General features: G+C 41.0%; 1 protein-coding gene across 1 annotated transcript in view; it reads right to left on the bottom strand.

Annotated features, from left to right (window-relative positions):
- Window positions 1-20,271, bottom strand: part of clpb (ClpB family mitochondrial disaggregase) — a 98,163-nt gene that overhangs the window by 17,685 nt on the left and 60,207 nt on the right. The window contains exons 8-9 of the mRNA XM_057838608.1: window positions 5,005-5,082; window positions 2,338-2,393 (exon numbers count right to left, since the gene is read on the bottom strand). Of these exons, the coding sequence (XP_057694591.1) occupies window positions 2,338-2,393; window positions 5,005-5,082 (134 nt within the window). The remainder of the gene's footprint in view (window positions 1-2,337; window positions 2,394-5,004; window positions 5,083-20,271) is intronic.

Genomic DNA, 20,271 nt, shown 5'->3' with positions numbered 1-20,271 from the left:
TGTAATCTCGATGGGTCTTGTCTCCATTCCATGTCAGGTAGTCTGGGCACATTGTTTGGATCTTGATTAGCGTCTGGCTAATACATGTACGGTCAACCATAAAATTCCAACCTCCTCCTCTTCCTCCAACTCTTCAAAAACTTGGATCTCCTCACTTGCGCTCGATCTATCGCTGTTTGAATTATTGTTTGAAGGGCTTTGTATGGCGGCTGTATGGAGCGCTGCCATCGCTGTTCTCGGTGTGACGTATCACTTCCGGGTTCGTGCCCTTTCAGGCTTGAACTTCGGAAACGCGATTATTTTGTCAAATATACAACATATAAATTCTTTTTTCATGCTATATTTGTTGGACAATGTTTAATTACATTAATTGTGACCCTATTTGGCATTTTATGAAATTACTTCACATTTGGTCGTTAAAGAGCAATTGAAATCAATTTTTACTAAACAATTTAAATCAGTGAGTGGTTTAAAGCTGCCCTGCCCAGTATAAAGCACATACATGGTAAGAATTGTCTTGATGAGACGCAATGTCTTATGTGCATCATGGCTCGGTCAAAAAAGCTGTTTGAAGACCTGTGATCAAGGATTGTTGATTTGTATGAAGCTGGGAAAGGATACAAATCCATCTCTAAAAGTCTGGTTGTTCATCAATCGACAGTCAGAGAAGTTGTCTACAAATGGAAAGAGTTTGGCACTGTTTCTTCTCTCCCAAGGAGTGGCTGTCCACAAAAGATGACGCCAAGAGTTCAGCGCAGAATACTCAGAGAGGTAAAAAAAGAAGCCTAGAGTGTCTGCTAAAGACTTACAGAAATTACTTGCAGAGTCCAATCTCTCTGTACACACATCAACTATGTGTAAAACTATGGTCAAGAATGGTGTTCGTGGGAGGACTCCACGGAGGAAGCCAAACATCGTTTCTCATTTACTGTTCGCAAAAAGGCACTTGGCAAAATATTTCGTGGAGTGATTAAACCAAAGTTGAATTGTTTGGAAGTAACACACAACGTCATGTGTGGAGGACAAATGGAACAGCTCACCAACATCAAACCTCCATGCCCACCATGAAGCATGGTGGAGGGAGCATTATGATTTGGGGCTGTTTTGCTGCCTCGGGGCCTGGAAAACTTGCAATCATTAATGGAAGAATGAATTCAAAAGTTTATCAGGATGTTTTACAGGAAAACCTGAGGCCGTCTGTCAGACAGTTGAAGCTAAAAAGAGGATGGATGCTGCAACAAGACAAGGATCCAAAACACAGAAGTAAATCAACTTCAGAATGGTTTCAGAAGAACAAAATAAAAGTTCTGGAGTGGCCAAATCAAACTCCGACTTGAACCCCATTGAGATGCTGTGACATGACCAAAAGACAGCGATTCAAGCAAGACATCCCAGGAATCTGACTGAACTACAGCAGTTTTGTAGAGAAGAATGGGCCAAGATTAGTCCTGATCGATGTGCCAGACTACTCTGCTGCTACAGGACGCGTCTGGTTGAAGTTATTGCTACCAAAGGGGGGGCGGGGGGGGCACAAAATATTCACTTACTTATTTTCCCCCTTCTGTCATTGTTTGCATACTATCAAATATGAAAACCTATGAATGTTTGGGTGGTTTTAGTCAAAGCAGACAGTTTTTTCATCTGTGTGATTTTGATCAAGATCAGATTACATTTGATGGTGATTTTATGAAGAAATGTGAGAAATCCCAAAAGGTTCAGATACTCTTTCATACCACTGTACATTTCCAGTTTAATTTGGTTATTTCCAGTTTGCCATGTTACTAATTGCGATGCTTGTTTCCCGTTTTTCTTCTTATTGCGAAGAAAGAGGAAATGACAATCGGGCAGCCATGATATATGCGCCTTCGTGATGTGACCCGTGAATTAACTGGCTGCTTTCATACATGTCGCGTCCAGATTAATTCCCGAACATTATACTAGGACGCAACCCGGTTAATGTCTGTGTCGGTTGACCCGGCAAATTGCTTTCAGGCATAAGGGCTACCAGTTTAAATCCCGGGAGTTAACCGGACTTCAGCTGATCTCTGAAAGGGGAAGTAACACCCCTCCACTTATAGTAAGTGCAGTATCTTATCTCTATATTTTATCAGTATGACGTAGGAACGGAACTTGTTTGTTACTTGGGGACTACCTGTAAAAGTGGAAGGATTTCAAGTTTGGCCCTTGGAGCATAAAGACACAGTTTGACTACGACAACATGCACACTCACCAGATATGATAGCTACACAACATAATGAGATCAAATTTTCGCATTAGATTACACTGATAGTTGCACCTAATATCTTACTTACACATGTTAAGTGTGTGTAACATCACCTTTTTGATATCCTTGTGCATGTACCGTGCCACCTGTTTGGCCAACTCTGTCTTTCCTGCAACACATACCAAATAAAACGTATTTAATTACAGGAATGTCTTCTATATTCCTAAAGAAAAAAAGTATTTCAGGATATATTTCGGGAAACCTAAAAAAAAGAAGAAGCTATAATTCCGCATAGAAGGCTGATCTGTCTTTAAGTGTAAGCCTAAATCTCAGTGGCGACCTCTAAAACAGATTTCAATCATCTCGAGAAGCCCACTTTATGATTGTCTGGAAAATTTTCTGCATATAAATGCTCATACTAGATATTGATGTCTTGTGTTTGGTATGCAGATGCATGTGCGTGTGTCTTGTTGTTTTGTTTAATATTGATGTCTCTCGGCCACTGTTTGTCGCTCAGGGCAACAGAGAATATGAACCGTCTGGGTCCCCATCTATCTCTGGCCTGCCATTTCACTGTCTTGCACTTTTCTAGCCATCACTCCATCCCATAATGTCACACACAATCTCTCTTCCCATCACATTGCACCGCCCCTTCTCCCGTGACAGCCTAGTGCAGTAGCTCAAGTCTTTCTTGCAAGTAATGGATTAGCGTGAAAATAGTTTTGCATACAATGATAATGATCTGCAAAAATGACTGAAGTGGTTTATGGCTTTATATTGGACTGATCTAAGTAACACACTGGCTAAGAGGGGCACCTGATGGACCTCGCTCAGATGTTCTGATTACTGTGCAATAAAAATGATACCCTGGTGCGGGTCAGACATTTTTGTTTTGGGTGTGAGTCAGGAGTAGCTGTACTATGGCTAATATTTTTTATTAATTTTATTTTGAATTTTTTTGGGGGGTAGCTTATGTTCTTAAAAGTGTGTCACTGCTGACATAAAAAGCCTGTATTATTTTGTATATTGTACAAACAGTAAGCCTGAACGATATATCGTTTAAACATCGCCATCGCGATGTGCGCATGCGCAATAGTCCCATCACAAGAACGTGCGAGTTTTTTTGTTTTTTTATCCCACTAACTTCAAGTGCTCGCACAGCCTCCCTCCCTCTCCCAGCTCTTTGTTCCTGAGTCACTGTGGCACTCGCTTATTAAAGTTAACGATGTTGATAGATGGTTGTCTTTGATCTTGCCAGAGAAGCCTACTTCACATGCGCCTCATACATCAATCATCGTTTAACTTGTTAAAAATAGTTGCTGCGCAAGGAAGCGCACGCTGGAATGAATGTGTGTGTGTCGAGACGTTCGAGGCAGTCGGACATGTCGTGGCAATAAACGCTAGAAGTGATCTTGAGGAGTTTGTCATTTCTACATGTCACTCCAGGAATTACTAGCCAAGTTCAGGTTAGCATGTCAGCTAGCTGTCACGCCTCCTGCTTTGTTTACGCTCTTTCCTCCGTCTCCGAAGTCGGGGCAGGGAAATGACAAAAGATGGACTAACTACGGTGGCATAAAATACCGTTCGGGAGGTGCAAAAAGATGACAGTTTTGACCATTATGCCCTGTTTGTTTAGCAGAAGACTTATTTGTCATGACCATACCATTTATTTACCAATTAGAGGAAAATACTTTGATAAAAAGAATATTGTAACAATATTGGAGTAGAGAGATTAAAACAATGACATTTTGCTGCTCTCTTTGTCCTATTTTCCTCATTCTGAATCTTCCCCCTCAGTGGGCTGAATTCTAAATCAGATGAAACAGAGACTGCCGATGTCGTCCTTCAGCTGGGGACGCTAGAGCGCTATAATGACAGGCGGGGCTAAATGCCAGATTAAAGGACTAATTTCTCGTCATCTGTGCTTTGCCAAATTGTTGTATATAGTCGAATCGTCTCAAAATATGATTCAAATTCACATAATAATGCTATTTAAGATTTTCTTATGCTGTCACAGGCACTTTAAGGCCCGCTGTGTGTATAACAAGTTTTTGAGAATGCAAAGAAATTACCGTACACTAAGGGTGAATCCCATTTCACCCCTTGGCCCTACCCCTTACCCCTTCCCCTCCGTTTTGCGCGTTCACGTGTAGGGGTAGGGCTGTCCCAATTCACGCTAATGTGCAGGGGTAGGGGTAAGGGGGAGGGCTTTCCACCCCTCCAAACGGAGGGCCATGACTACCCTCACTCCAAACGGAGGGTTACGCGAAATTTCCCAGGGTGCAAAGCGATTACCCCGAGAATCATTTCCAAAATGGCGGAGCCAAGGAAAGAAGTACACAAATGTAAGTAGCTCTGTTTATCCCTAATTTAACTATTTTAACAGTTTTAAGTTGTGATAACTGATGTAGGCGTGTCTGTTTGGTTCTGTCGCTTTTTGATGACGTCACAACTGGCGGAATGGACTTATGACGTACGTGAGTGTGAAGGGGTGTCCCAATTCGTAGGGCTAACGTTTCAAGCCCCTACCCCTTATTGCTCCGTTTGAAGGGCCAAGTGGTAGGGGGAAGGGGTAAGGGGGAGGGCCAAGGGATGAAATGGGATTCACCCTAAATTTACCACTCTTGTAAACGTAGTCTTTGTCAGTGTGATATCTGTGCTAGGGGGACAAAGGTTGCATTTATTTTGGCAGTGTGCTCTTATAAATTGCCGAGTGTTTTTGCCGTCACCTCCTGAAAATATACTAGAAGTGGTGGGGTGCAACAGAAGAAATGATTTACCAATTCCCGAGGAGCCTAGGAAGAGGAACACAAGCGGGTGCTCTTCATCGTACCAACCATTGTCCTTCCTTCTGATGGCTAGAGGGTGAATGAGTGAGACAGACAAAGACAGAAAAAAGGAGGCTATTATCGGAAACATTTGCATTTGTTGACTTTGCTTTTATGCTCATTCGACCCGAGTTGACCCACGGCGACTGGTATCCCAGAAACTTTGATGAAGGGGTGCTGGGGCAGGGATGAGAGATGGGTCAGATGCATTTGGGTGCAAAATCAAGGAGAGAGAGAGAAGGAGAGAGGGGAGATGAGAAAACTGAGTGAGAAAGCAAGACGAGAGCCCTCCAGAAAGCTACCCACAATGCCTCTCCTTCCCCCACACAGTCAGTGGGGCCATTAGCCAGCAGTAATTACGTTAGCCTCCCTGGCGCGGCCTTGGCAAAATCAGTTTAGCATGGATCGCAGCCTCACACACACGTTTGCTTAAAGAGGAGTGCCCACCCAACCCTGCCATCACCCCAGCAACCACACTCGCACGTACACAAAGGCAGGATGATGAGCTGCAGGGCAGCCAAGTCAAGAGTGAATCTGCTGTGGTTTCTGACTCTCGAATTTGGGTTGTGTTCACTTTGCAGGTCTCGAGGCTCAAATCGGATTTTCGGCAGCCGCAATGTGAGAACGGCACGCTGCGCTTATGCAAGTAAATATTAGGGATGTCCCGATCCAATCACATGATCGGAAATTAGACCGATCAGCCCTTTTTCAGAGGATCAGAATCTGGTGAAAAGGATCGGGTTTTTAATGTATGCCATTTATATTAAAAGAAAATTGTATTGTGCTGGCTGGAGTCACCAGTGTTTAGAGCCAGTTAACATTTAACAGTACGTTACTGCCACCTTGTGGTCATAATAATTCGCATCCATCGTGTGATGCAGTTTGGAACACATGGTCATTCACTTTCACAGTACACAGCCTGTCTGTCAAGTGAGAGTCTGTTGAGTGCTTTTTGTTACGTTTCTGCCTTGGAAACTATATGTAAGTATTTTACATCTATACCAACCTGTTAATATGCAGTATACTGTATGTGTTTATTGGGTTAAAGCTATATGAACGAAATTTGTTCATAAGTCCGGCTGTATGGAAGCTAACCTATACTTATAGCTTGTAGCAAAGGTAAAGTGTGGTGTCTACATGGTATTTGTATACCGGCGTGTTTTGTGCAATTGTGTTGAATGCATGCATGTTTCTTTGTTACAGTTTCACAAACTTAAACAAATTACTTCATATAAAAACAAGAAAAGACCAAGCCATGTGTTTTAATGGGGGACATACAATGTAAGCTGGCTGTCGGGCAGTGCACAAGGAAACACACTGTTTTGGGCATTGCACTTATATATTTCTTTTAGGGCTGTCAAACGATTAAATTTTTTAATCCAGTTAATCACAGCTTAAATGTTAATTAATCATAGTTAATAGCAATTTAAACCATCTCTAAAATATGCCATATTTTTCTGTAAATTATTGTTCGAATGGAAAGACACAAGACGGATATATACATTCAACAAGGTGTACATACAATGGGGAGAACAAGTATTTGATACACTGCCAATGGGAAAACCCATTGGCAGTGTATGGGTTTTCCCATTGGCAGTGTATCAAATACTTGTTCTCCCCACTGTAAGTACTGTATTTGTTTATTATAACAATAAATCCACAAGATGGCATTAACATTATTAACATTCTTTCTGTTAAAGGGATCCACAGATAGAAAGATTTGTAGTTCTTAAAAGATAAATATTAGTACAAGTTATAGTAATTTTACATCAAAACCCCTTTTAATGTTTTCATTTTAATAAAATTGGTAAAATTTTATATGAAAAATAAACTAGTAGCTCGCCATTGTTGACGTCGCCGAGCAGTGACGTCACACGGGCTCCCTGCCGTTCTTCCACAGTGTCTTTAACTACGTAACGTAGTGAAATATACCACAAGGTGTCAATGGCGAGTTTGAAATTACTTAGAAGTCAAGCCTATGAGTCTTTTTGTCCCTCGACTGACGTCGTAGTTCCCTTCACGGTCATTTGAGTGCTGGCTTCACAACGTACGAGACCTCTGATAGTTTGTATGTTGTGACTAAATATTGCTATCCAGTGTATTTGTTGAGCTAAACGATTGAAGCGCTTTTCTTTTTGTGAATATTATTTTTTTGAGATAGGAATATTATTTTTGTTGTGCTTTCTCTAAATGATACTTATGTTTGTTGTGAAGGAGTTGCTGAAGCTCATGCCAATAAACGGCGCGGTCCAATGAACGCCTTTGTCCACTCACCTTTCTCTGCTTCTTAGCTCTCAATGTGCAAAAAACGGCATCATTGTAATCAGAGGCAATGCATGAGCGGGTCATTCTGCGCATGCGTTAAATGCGTCAAATATTTTAACGTGATTAATTGTAAAAAATTAATTGCCGCCCATTAGCGCGATAAATTTGACAGCACTCTTTTTTTTTTTTTTTTTTTAAAGAAGTAAACAGTAAGAAAATAATCTAGAAATACAATGATTTTGCCAAAAGAAACAAAAATATATGAATTTCTCCTCCACAACACAGCCGGAAAAAGAGGAGGAGGAAGTTCTGTAAACAATACAGTTCTGTAACATGTAAATAATAAACAAAAACTTTTTCTGTATTGGATTGGGATTTCAGGTAACTAACTCGGGTGCAAAAATATGCGTTCGGGACATCCCTAGGAAATATAGAAGCTACTGGAGTCAATATGTACCAATAATGTGATGTGTAATGTGAGTTAAAATGGGATTGGCAGCCAAATTAGGTAAAAGTGGATTTAAAACCTTAAAAAAATAACAATATACCCATGCTACATTATGATAAGTTGTGTTACAAAGTAGACATGACTTACCAGGGGGTTATGAGGTAAATTGGATTGGATGTCTATGACTGTCAATGGCAGCCAATGAGTTGATGTTACTCTGAAGTGAAAGCTGGTGAACAAGTGAGGAGAAGCAGAAAAAGTGTGGCAGCCATGTACTTCTGTTCAAATGCAAAGGCTTGACAATTTTCAGGATATCAATGCAGCATTTAATTATATTCGCCAGTGGCTTTCCTCAACACACTCACAGTGTGACATGCCGAAGGGCCAATAAACAGATGGAGCAACTAGCACACTTCATCATGCTAGGAAAATGAGGACAAACTTAGAAAAAAAATAGTATGATGATCAGTACACTAGAGTGACAGCGTTTGTATTAACACATTCACTGCCATAAATGTGTATGTATTCAGAGTGTGCTTTGTGGTAATGAGTAAAAGAAAAATTACATGTATTTAAAACACCCATTTACGGCTGTTGACGACCAATCCCATATGATCCTATTGCAGTCAATGGCTGCCAAAGAGTTAAAGGGACAGAGATACAAAGGGGAGAACAAGTATTTGATACACTGCCGATTTTGCTGGTTTTCCCACTTGCAAAGCATGTAGAGGTCTGTAATTTGTATCATAAGTTCTCTTCAACTGTGAGGGACGGAATCTAATACAAAAAAATAGAAAATCACGTTGTATGATTTTTAAATAATAAATTTGCATTTAATTGCATGAAATAAGTATTTGTTACATCACAAAAATCGAACTTAATATTTGGTACAGAAACCTTTGTTTGCTATTACAGATACCAAACGTTTCCTGTAGTCCTTGACAAGGTTTGCACACACTGCAGCAGGGATTTTGGCCCAGTCCTCCATGCAGATCTTCTCCAGAGCCTTCAGGTTTCGGGGCTGCTGCCGGGCAACACAGACTTTCAGCTCCCTCCATAGATTTTCTATCGGGTTCAGATCTGGTGACTGGCTAGGCCACTCCAGGACCTTAAGATGCTTCTTACGGAGCCACTCTTTAGTTGCCTTGGCTGTTTGCTTTGGGTCGTTGTCATGCTGGAAGACCCAGCTACGACCCATCTTCAGGGCTCTCAATGAAGGAAGGAGGCTGTCAGCCAAGATCTGGCGATACACAGTCCCATCCATCCTCCCCTCAATACGGTGCAGTCGTCCTGTACCCTTGGCAGAGAAGCAGCCCCAAAACCTGATGTTTCCTCCTCCATGTTTCACGGTTGGGATGGTGTTCTTGGGGTTGTACTCATCCTTCTTTTTCCTCCAAACACGACGAGCCGAGTTTACACCAAAAAGTTCAATTTTGGTCTCATCCGACCACATGACCTTCTCCCATTGCTCCTCTGGATCATCCAGATGGTCAGTGGCAAACTTCAGACGTGTCTGGACATGCACTGGCTTGAGAAGCGGGACCTTGCGTGCGCCGTAGGATTTTAATCCATGACGGCGTAATGTGTTTCCGATGGTTTTCTTCGAGACTATGGTTCCAGCTCTCTTCAGTTCATTGACCAGGTCCTGCCATGTAGTTCTGGGCTGATCCCTCACTTTCCTCATGATCAGTGATGCCCCACGAGGTGAGATCTTGCATGTAGCCCCAGAACGAGGCAGACTGACCGTCAACTTGAACTTCTTCCATTTTCTAATAATCGCTCCGACAGTTGTTACCTTCCCACCAAGCTGCTTGCTTATTTTCCTGTAGCCCATCCCAGCCTTGTGCAGTTCTATTATTTTATCCTTGATGTCCTTACACAGCTCTTTGGTCCTGGCCATTGTGGAGAGGTTGGAGTTTGTTTGTTTGAGCATGTGAACAGGTGTCTTTTATACAGGTAACAAGTTCAAACAGGTGCAGTTACTTCCGGCAATGAGTGGAGAACAGGAGGGGTTCTTAAAAAAGAACTAAGAGCCGAAATATTTACTAGTTGGTAATGTATCAAATACTTATTTCATGCAGTTAAATACAAATCTATTATTTAAAAATTATACAATGTGATTTTCTGGATTTTTGTATTAGATTCCGTCCCTCACAGTTGAAGAGAACTTATGATACAAATTACAGACCTCTACATGGCTTGCAAGTGGGAAAACCAGCAAAATCGGCAGTGTATCAAATACTTGTTCTCCCCACTGTATACTGTATTTTTTTGGACTATTCATAAGTACTAGTATTTGTTGTTGCTGATGCCTCTTCCAAAATAATTTGAATAATTGTTAACCCTTTAACACCTAAGCCTATTTTGGCCGAATTACATGCCTTTGATGTTGCCTTTATATTTCAAAGAAAAAATTGTTGACAATGGCCAGGTTGGGTCCTTTTTTCAGGACACCTTGAACTTCATGTCCAAACTGTTGTTTTTTTCACTGACCAATTATGATCAACATTTTGGACCCAAAAAGACAAAAAAAAAATCCCTTTTTTTTTTTCAAAATTTGTAATATTGATGTCCCATTGACAACCAAACATTCTCGACCAACTGTTTTAAAGCTTGATAATATCAATTCAACTTGTTAGGATAAACATTCAATAGAAAAAAATAAGATTGAATAGTTTTATATTTGACAATTCAACACAAACAGCAGGTATGGTCATAGGCGTTTTTGGCCTTTATTCATACTATGGTCAAAACAGGTTATATACAGTGCAAAATAGTGAGAAAAAAAAATATATCATCTAACACAAAATAGTTTGGAGGATATCTCTGTGAGGTTTGGTATTGTTACCATCACCTTATCAAAAGTACAGTGTATCACAAAAGTGAGTACACCCCTCGAATTTCTGCAGATATTTAAGTATATCGTTTCATGGGACAATACTGACAAAATAACACTGACACAATGAAAAGTAGTCTGTGTGCAGCTTATATAGTAGAGTTAATTTATTAATTTATAAGTTATTTCATTTTATTTATTTTATTTTTAAAATAACTCAAAATATAGCCATTAATATCTAAACCCCTGGCAACAAAAGTGAGTACATCCCTTAGAAACTACGTACATCCCTAAATATCCAAATTGAGTACTGCTTGTCATTTCCCTCCAAAATGTCGTGTGCCTCGTTACAGAAGTGCTGTCAGCATTGCTGCAGAGATTGAAGAGGTTGGGGGTCAGCCTGTTCGTGCTCAGATCATTCGCCGCACTCTACATCAAATTGGTGTGCATGGCTGTAACCCTACGTGGAAGCCTCTTCTGAAGACGGTACACAAGAAAGCCCGCCCATCTCATCAGACCATAGGACATGGTTCCAGTAATCCATGTGCTTTGTTGACATGTCTACAGGAAACTGTTTGCGGGCATTCAACTAGCGCAGTGCTTCTCAATTATTTTCTGTTACGCCCCCCCAAGGAAGACGTAAATGTTTCGCGCCCCCCCCCCCAACTCTCTGCCACCACTGTAAATAGTATCATTCGTCTATATTACTATTATAAGTACGCCTCAGCCTAACATTGTGTCCTTTTTTTTCTATTAAAGAAAAAAAGTAACATAGATCAACTTATAATAAAGTATAACTTTTTTAACATTGTGTTGCTTGTAACAGAAAAGACTCAACGTGCATCAATTTGCCTGAAGTTAAAAAAAAAAAAAAAAAAAGTCACATCCAAACTGTAAAAATACACTCAAGGTACATTTTTGACCATTTGATACTGAAAAATAAAATGTAATAAAATCAGTAAATAATAACAAATTCAAATTGATTAGAAACATTTACTCTTCAGGACAACGTGCCAAAAAATTTGACCGAAAAACAACTGAATAGAAGGGGGGAAAAAAAGTCTTTGGACAGAAGGAAAGTTTTTATTTTCGCTGATTCACCACAGTGCTCACTGGTTTACTGATATAACACTGACAAAGCGGGACGATTGTGACAATTGGCAATATTCGGCACATTTTCGCTGAAAAACAATCAAGCGGCTTATCAATGAGATTGAGGTCGAATGTCTTTAAGTGGCGTCTTAACTGATTTGGCTTCTCCGCTATAATCATTTTTAGACTCAGTAAACAGTGGTCTTTCCTCATTTCCCACTATATTAAAAGTCAAAGGCAAACGGCCCGAAAAAAGCGCATTCTCGGCGGCCGAGGTAGAACCGTCGTGACGATCCCAAGCCGAAAACGGCACTTCTCGGCCGGACACGTGAGAATTGAAGAAGACAGTGGGTCGCTGCGTGAGTCCAGCTCTGCATGAGTCTCTTCCGTGTGCTCTTGCTTACTTCAAAAATACTGCACGCACTTTGAAAATGAGAGCACCACTGCCACCCACGGAGTGGATGTGCAAGTACACTTTATTCTAGTACGGCAAAAAAAAATAAAAAAAATAAAAGCATGTTCCCCGAGGTCACTCTGGCATCGCTCTGCGCCCCCCTGGGGGGGCGCGCCCCACCATTTGAGAAGTACTGAACTAGCGGCACATGGGTGACGTAATTACAGCGCGACGAGGGTTCAAAGATGATATGTGTAAACATGTCTCCGCCGACACGTTCAGTTTTAAAGGGTTAAACAAAAAGTTTTACTGGGGAGATTAACCAGGAATTAATCTGGTTGGACATTTTCAGACTTGTCCCGTGTTGGCGACTCGGTGCTCTCTGTGCGGGGAGGTTAGGGTACGCAATTTTATAACACGGACATTACGTCATTTTTGGTCAGCATCAGCAACAAAATAAACCACACATTTCCAAAAGATGGACGATGGACTGTCTCTTCTTCGGCTCTAATATCCGGTAGCAATTTAATTTTGTTATGTTTTCAGTTTGATTTTGCTTATTTTTCCAATTTGCCGTGTTGATAATTGTGATGTATTTTAACAGATTTTCGTCCTACTGCAAAAAAGACCACGATCGCCCCGCCATGATATTTACGTCATTAACTTTGGCACTGTGACCCAGGAATTAACCGGCTGCTTTCATACATGCTGCATCCCGGTTAAATCCCAGACATAATAGAAATTGACCGATTTTCGGCCAGGCCGATTATCGGTGCTGATATTTGGAAATTTGACGTATATCGGTACCCGCCTTTATCCTAATCTGACTGGCCAATATGAAAAAGATCTATTCAAAACTGGGTTATTTCGGCACAGATGCAGCCGCGCCTCTCTCCTGCCTGTGGTCTCCTGCACTAGTATTCACCCCATCCTCTGATTAGTTAAATGGTAATGGTAAATGGAGTTACGCTTGTATTGCACCTTTCCACCTTTTTGAGGCCCTCAAGGCGCTTCACACTATATCCTCATCTACCTACGCAGCATCAGGAGCAACGTGGGGTTTAGTATGTTGCTCAAGTATAATTAGACAACGTCATCAGGAGGGAGAATCAAACTCACAACCTCTGGGTTGGGGAACAACTTCTTTACCACTGAACCACGCCACCCCCTATTATTAGCTATTATTTTCTATTTGTGTGATTCCATAAACACGCTTTAGGCATTTCAATGAAGTTCAGTATTTGCATTATTCAATTTTTTTACGCCAATTTTTACACTTTTACTGCAAATGAATATTGACTTCACAAATCGGTTATCGGCCCACCTAACTACTAATCGGTATCGGTCCTGAAAAACCAATATCGTTCGATTTCTACATTATACTAGGACGCGACCCGGTTAATGTCCGTGTCATCTCCGTGTCAGTCGACCCGGGAAATTGCTTTTCGATTCAATCCCGGGATTTAACCTGACTTCAGCATACATTGCTGGCCAAAAGTATTGGCACCCCATGCAACTCTGTCAGATAATGCTCAATTTCTCCCAGAAAATGATTGCAATTACAAATGTTTTAGTAGTAATTAGGGATGTCCCGATCCAGGTTTTTGCACTTTTGCGATATTGTTTTGCACTTCCGATCCGATACCGATACTGGCCGATACCGATACCGGCCTATCTGAGCATGTATTAAAGTTTAAAGTTATTTAGCCTCCTTACTTAGTTGTCAGACTCATGTTGAAAAGGGATTTAGTACTCTTGATAACAACTAGCCAGCTGAATTAGGTGAGTTTGAATAACACACAATGGTTGGTCACAAGAAACTGACCTGTTTATTCAGTGACAAACACAAAACATTCTAAATAACAAACAGAATCGGCATAGTCAGTCAGTAAAACGTGCAAATAATATTGTAAACTGTCAGTGGAAAATCCCACAAACTTCCCAAGCTATTAGATGCTTTTAATGTTTCGTGCATTAGTTACAAAAATTGTATAAAAAGCCTCTCAAGTTTAAATAAACGACTATTTCAGTATCAAGTTAACATTTTAAAACGGTAAATAAAATACTTAAGTCCCCATTCTTTATCAGCAGTTTTAAACTACATTCAATTCATTTAATTTTGCGAATCAACTGTTAAAGTTGTTAAAATTGCTCCCGTTATTCCTTAATTTCCCTTCCATCTACTTTCGACATGTGAAAGTTTTAAAACTGTTTTGAAGATAGATTCAAGTCAAGATTTTGCCGATTTAGGAGTTTTTTAGATAAAAAGTTAATTAAGTTCGCTTGGAAGGTTCACTACAACAGCTTACAAGGGAAGTCTCCTGCTTTAAGATGGCGGCTGTTTACTAACGCACGTAGTTTTCAATGCATGTGTTGCCAACGGCGTCGAGTCTGTCATTTTGCATCTAGTTCTATATACATATGATATCTATTAGACAAGCATGATGTTTATGCTGCATTCCAGAGAAGTAGGAAGTCGGATTTATCCTACTCGGGTGGTACCAGATCTGACCTCAAAGCGTTCCAAGCAAATGTAAACAACAATGATGACTGATCGCGACGAGGTGTTTTTTTTTTTTTTTTTTTGGCCATCCAAAGACATTTTGACCTCCAGGGAACCTGCCTTCCAGTAAGCGAACAAATATTAGAGGAAAAACTACGGCTGCGTTATAGCCCACACTGTAAACTGCCTTTTTTAGTTACATCCCTTGCTGATTGTCAATATAAAATCATATCACAACAAAGATGATGTCGGACTTTTCCGGCCTCCGACTAGGAAAATATCATTGGAACGCCACTCGAACTGGGACGTCCAAGTCGCGAAGTCGGAGAAAAAATAACTACCCCGACTTCCAAGTTGTTTCAATCTGACGTCACTGGACAAAATGGCGCTCAAGAAAACGTATTGAATGATAACACAATAATGAAGTAAATCAAGTTTATCTGAGTCGCCATGTATTTTTTTCTCATACAGTGAATTATCTTTGTTGTGTTATGTTTTTATATTGACGATCAGCAAAGGATGTAACTAAAAAAAAGGCAGTTTACAGTGTGCGCAATAACGCAGCCGTTGTTTTTCCTCTACTATTTGATCGCTTATAGGAAGGCAGGTTCGCTGGAGGTCAAAATGTCTTTGGATGGCCAAAATAGAAAACACCTCGTCGCTATCAGCTATCTTTGTTGTTTACATTTGCTTGGAACGCTTTGAGGTTGGAACTGGTACCATCCGAGTGGGACAAATCCGACTTCCCACTTCTCTGGAATGCAGCATAAAAGTATTGGATGGTGCGTCTTTACTCACAAGAGATAATGGCTCGTCATCCAGAATGAATTCTTCGGCAATGACTCTTGTTATTCCCTGGGCTTTGGGACTGTCGAGTGCCAGTTTGTCACGCATAGCAAAAGGTTCTGCCAGTGTTAGTTGCGTAGGACCTTTCTTTTTGTCTTCAGTTTTCTTAACATGCTCCTTATATTGTTTGTGTTGGTATGTCGCTAATTGCTTGATTAGGTTGGTTGTATTAAAACTTCTTACAGCTTTACCACCACGCTTGACTTTATTGTGGCATATGTTGCACTCTGCCTCTTCGTCTTTGTCGTCCTTTAAGGTGAAATGATCCCACACAGCTGACATTTTTACCGATAAAGTCTCTCGGTAAATTGGGAGACTAATGTAAATGTAGTGTGTTGAAGGAGTGCTGTAAAATGCGGACCGGATTTTAGGGAAACCGAAGCAAAACTGGAATGGATTATGTATAGCGGTGCGCTGGAAAACCCGGACCGGATTTTCAAAAAAACTGGATAGGAAGTCTGGATCGGAATTTTTCCGTGTCGGCCGAGCCGATACCGATGCGCATTTTTTTGCCCATATCGGCGTCTGATCCGATCCAAATATCGGATCGGGACATCTCTAGTAGTAATATCTTTCTTTATTTTGCTTGCAATGAAAAAACACAAAAGACAATGGGAAAAAAAAAAATAAAAGTCATTATCATTTTACACAAAACTCCCAAAATGGGCCAGACAAAAGTATTGGCACCCTTAAAAAAATCGTGATGCTTCTGTAATTAACAGCACCTGTTACTTACCTGTGGCACATAACAGGTGGTGGCAATAACGAAATCACACTTCAAACCAGTTAAAATGGATTAAAGTTGAATCAACCTCTGTCCTGTGTCCTTGTGTGTACTACATTGAGGGTGAAGAAAGAAGACTAAAGAACTGTCTGAGGACTTGTGAGCAAAATTGTGAGGAAGCATGGGCAATCTCAAGGCTACAAGTACATCTCCAAAGACATGACTGTTCCTGTGTCCACCGTGCGCAGTGTCATCTATAAGTGTAAAGCCTATGGCACTGTGGCTAACCTCCCTAGATGTGGATGGAAAAGAAAAATTGACGAGAGATTTCAACGAAAGATTGTGCGGATGGTGGATAAAGAACCTTGACCAACAATCCAAACAAGTTCAAGCAGTCTTGCAGTCCGAGGGTACAACAGTGTCAACCTGTACTATCCATCGGCATCTGAATGAAAAGGGACTCTATGATAGGATACCCAGGAAGACCCCACTTCTGACCCAGAGACATAAAAAAGCCAGGCTGGAGCCTCAAATGAGACAAAAGTAGAGCTTTTATGGAAATGGCATCAACAGAGAGTTTACAGGGGGAAAAAAACGAGGCCTTCAAAGAAAAGAACACAGTAACCAGGGTCAAACATGGTGAAGGTTCCCTGATGTTTTTGGGGTTGCTTTGCTACCTCTGGCACTGGACTGCTTGACCGTGTGCATGGGATTATGAAGTCTGAAGACTCAGTGTGAGAAAGCTGGGTCTCCCTCAGAGGTCATGGGTCTTCCAGCAGGACAAGGACCCAAAACACACTTCAAAAAGCACTAGAAAATGGTTTGAGAGAAAGCACTGGAGACTTCTTAAGTGGCCAGCAATGAGTCCAGACCTGACTCTCATAGAACACCTGTGGAGAGATCTGAAAATGGCAGCCTTCAAATCTCAGAGACCTGGAGCAGTTGGCCCAAGAAGAATGGTCTAAAATTCAAGCAGAGCATTGTAAGAAACTCAATGATTGATACCGGAAGCGGTTGTTCGCAGTTTTCTTTGTCTAAAGATTGTGCTACCAAGTACAGTATTAGGCTGAGGGTGCCAATACTTTTACCAGCCAATACGGCCCATTTTTGGTATTTTGTGCAAAATGATAATGATTTTTTAAAAATCTTTTTTGTGTTTTTTAATTGCAAGCAAAATAAATGAAGACATTACTAACAAAGCATTTGTAATTGCAATCATTTTCTGGAAGAAATTTAGTATTATCTGACAAAATTGCAAGGGTGCCAATACTTTTGGCCAGCAGTGTATTTGTTTACTAATTATATTATTCATTTGCTTTAACCATTACAATTCTTCTGTTTACACCGCACATGAGAGCTGCTGTATTGACTTCGATTTTTTTGCACTTCTTGACCAATGACAAATGAATTGTATTCTGATAAGTGACCCAGGTCAGATTTGTAACTACCCCCGGCCAGGAAAATTGTTGGTATTTGCATGAGCCAAACGTCTGATGAGAATTACATTAAGATGGACTTGATTCATATACCATCTTGCTGTAGTTGATCACAACTGTTCTAGTCGCACACAAGGACCGAGTGAAACCACACCCATTGGAGAGTTGGGTATATACTGTATACTGTGCATTGCTCTTTCAGCCAACCTACACACATATATCACTAAAATCACATTATGAAACACTTCCTGCTCACTTATTTGAGAAGCAACCGCGAATAAGATCGAGTGTCCTATACTTCCTTTCCAAGTGTTAAAGTAACCAAGAATAGCTGGTCCTTGTCAAGAAGTGATACTTGGCAGGGGTGGAAAGATGATGATGATGGAGGCAAAGATGGAGTGATGCGGGGAGGGATATAGATAATGGGAGGAACAGAGAGATAAAGAGGGCTGATGGAGATAAGCGGGCAGGGAACAAGGCTAAGAAACAAACAAGTGTGTCAGAGATGGTCGCCGAGATGAAACGTGACAAGCGCCGTCTGTGTTATCAATGGCTGTGTGAATGACAGCGTAACCTTCTGCGTGCGTTTTAGCTGATTGAGAGCGACTTTGACAGAAGGACGCATTGACATTTCTCAGAGGAGCCTGACAAGAACACAGAAAGGAACGAGGCACAAAACAAATGAGCTCGCGCACACACAGACGTGTGTATTGGGCAGGTCTGGTCGGCTCTAACATGATTAGAGCGGGATGATTCTCTTCAATAACTCTTAGCCCTGAGAGCTAAACCTGGATCAATTTAACCTCCTTCCTGTGTGTTTGTGTATTTGTACTTTGGTGTGTGTTGCTGCAGGCCTTCTATGCAATAGGAAGTATCAAGACACTCACCCAAGTTTTATTGTGTCAGACCCAAGTTTTATTTTGTCAGACATAATGGAGAAATGATGAGTCAATGCATCAATTTATCTATAGAGTAAAACTGTTTTTGTTTTATTCAACATTTAGGTCCTGGTTACTCCCTGAAATTATCTAATCCAGAACAGTATTAATTGTGGCTGCTTGTTATTAACTTTCTTTTAATAAACATAACTCGATATGTAGGCTCCGTTGACCCACAGTGAATTCCACTGTGCATCACTCAAATGGTTTGGATAGAGTAAATGTTCCAGTAAAGTGAGCAATCAGGTAGCAATTTGGTCATCAACAAATTCAATTGATTTTGTTTCATTTTCCTCCCATCGTGTATACAGGTAGTGCCCGGGTTACAAATGAGGGCCGTTCCTTAGGCTGGTGATGTAATCCGAATTTCCACGTAAATTGGAATTAACCCTTCAAGCAGTGTTGTTTTCGTCGACGATGACGGTTACGAAAATATTTCGTCAACGAACAATTTCTTCGTCACGATGACGCTCTGACAACGTGTTTTGGGAGGCCAAAAAATAACAAGATGGATGCCAGTTGTCGTCTGACGACACGAAAACGAGATCGAAATTCGCCATAGTTTCCATCAGATTCACAAAGTGTGATATTTTCTTATTGTATGTGTAGTTGGAACGGATTTATCAGAGTCTGGTTGTGTCACTCATGTGACATGCAGCTCGCAACCCACCCCCCTCACCCCACATACAGGCTTAAAGCGTGTGCCTATTCCAGGCTCCTTTCGTGAAACGTGTCAGGTGCTGCTTGGTAAGTTTTGTTTTCTTATCTTGGCAATGCAATGTTGCTTTAGCCTTTAAAGGTCTGTGCTGAGTGATAATCACACACTTAACCAAGTTGTGACGTTAGCATAGCGCTCCTGTTAGCATAGCGTTTGCGCTAGCATTAGCATTTAGCGCAGTGACTGTGTCTTCTTATACTCTGGGAAAACAGTTTACATATAGTTTGTAGCGTCCAGGTGAGTTTATTTAATTGAAAATAATGTGCTGTTTTCCTGCTGAGTGTGTATTATCATCATGAAAATCGTGATGTCCTTGTAGACTCTACAGTTATGTGCTCGTCTGTCATGTTCATTTAAAATAGTTGGAAACCTTTTATTTATTTATTTATTCATGGACGAAAACATTTTGAGAACTGTCAAAACTAGACGAAATTTGTCTGAGTTTCCGTTGACTAAAACTAGATGAAGACGAACCCATTTTGAAATGACTAAAATATGTCTAAGACTAAAAAGTATTTTCGTCCAAAAGACTAAGACTAAAATTAAAATGGCTGCTAAAAACAACACTGCCTTCAAGTACCTCTAAATACAAAATAACTGTCCAAAAAGATGTATTATACGTCGTATTAATAAGATCAGGTTAAAAATAAGATACTGTGAGTGAGTCGCTTTGCTGAGAGAAAACGGCGCTGTGGAAAGAGTAGGTAGGTGAGAGAGGGAGGATATCATGGCCGCTCCGGTCAGCCTGCCGTCCGAATTCAAAAAACCGGTTTGTGACTCACAAGAGGAGTCGGTGCCAGGGTAGAAGCAGCAGCGGCAGTAGCAGCATAATGATAAGGAAGTGGGAAGTCCGAAAAAGGCGCATTGTCGTCGGTCAGAGGAGAACTGGAGGTTAGGGTTGGCGTCATGACTTTCCCAAGCCAGAAAGGGCACTTCTTGGGTGGACACATGAGAACCGGAGATGACAGCGAGTAGGACCTGATGCCGTCAGGAAAGTATGGCAAAAACTACGTACTGTT

This window comes from Corythoichthys intestinalis, chromosome 6 (genome assembly GCF_030265065.1).
Source record: "Corythoichthys intestinalis isolate RoL2023-P3 chromosome 6, ASM3026506v1, whole genome shotgun sequence".
Lineage (NCBI taxonomy): Eukaryota > Metazoa > Chordata > Actinopteri > Syngnathiformes > Syngnathidae > Corythoichthys > Corythoichthys intestinalis.
Note: the sequence above shows the minus strand (reverse complement) of the source record. Positions and strands in the feature narration are given on the sequence as shown.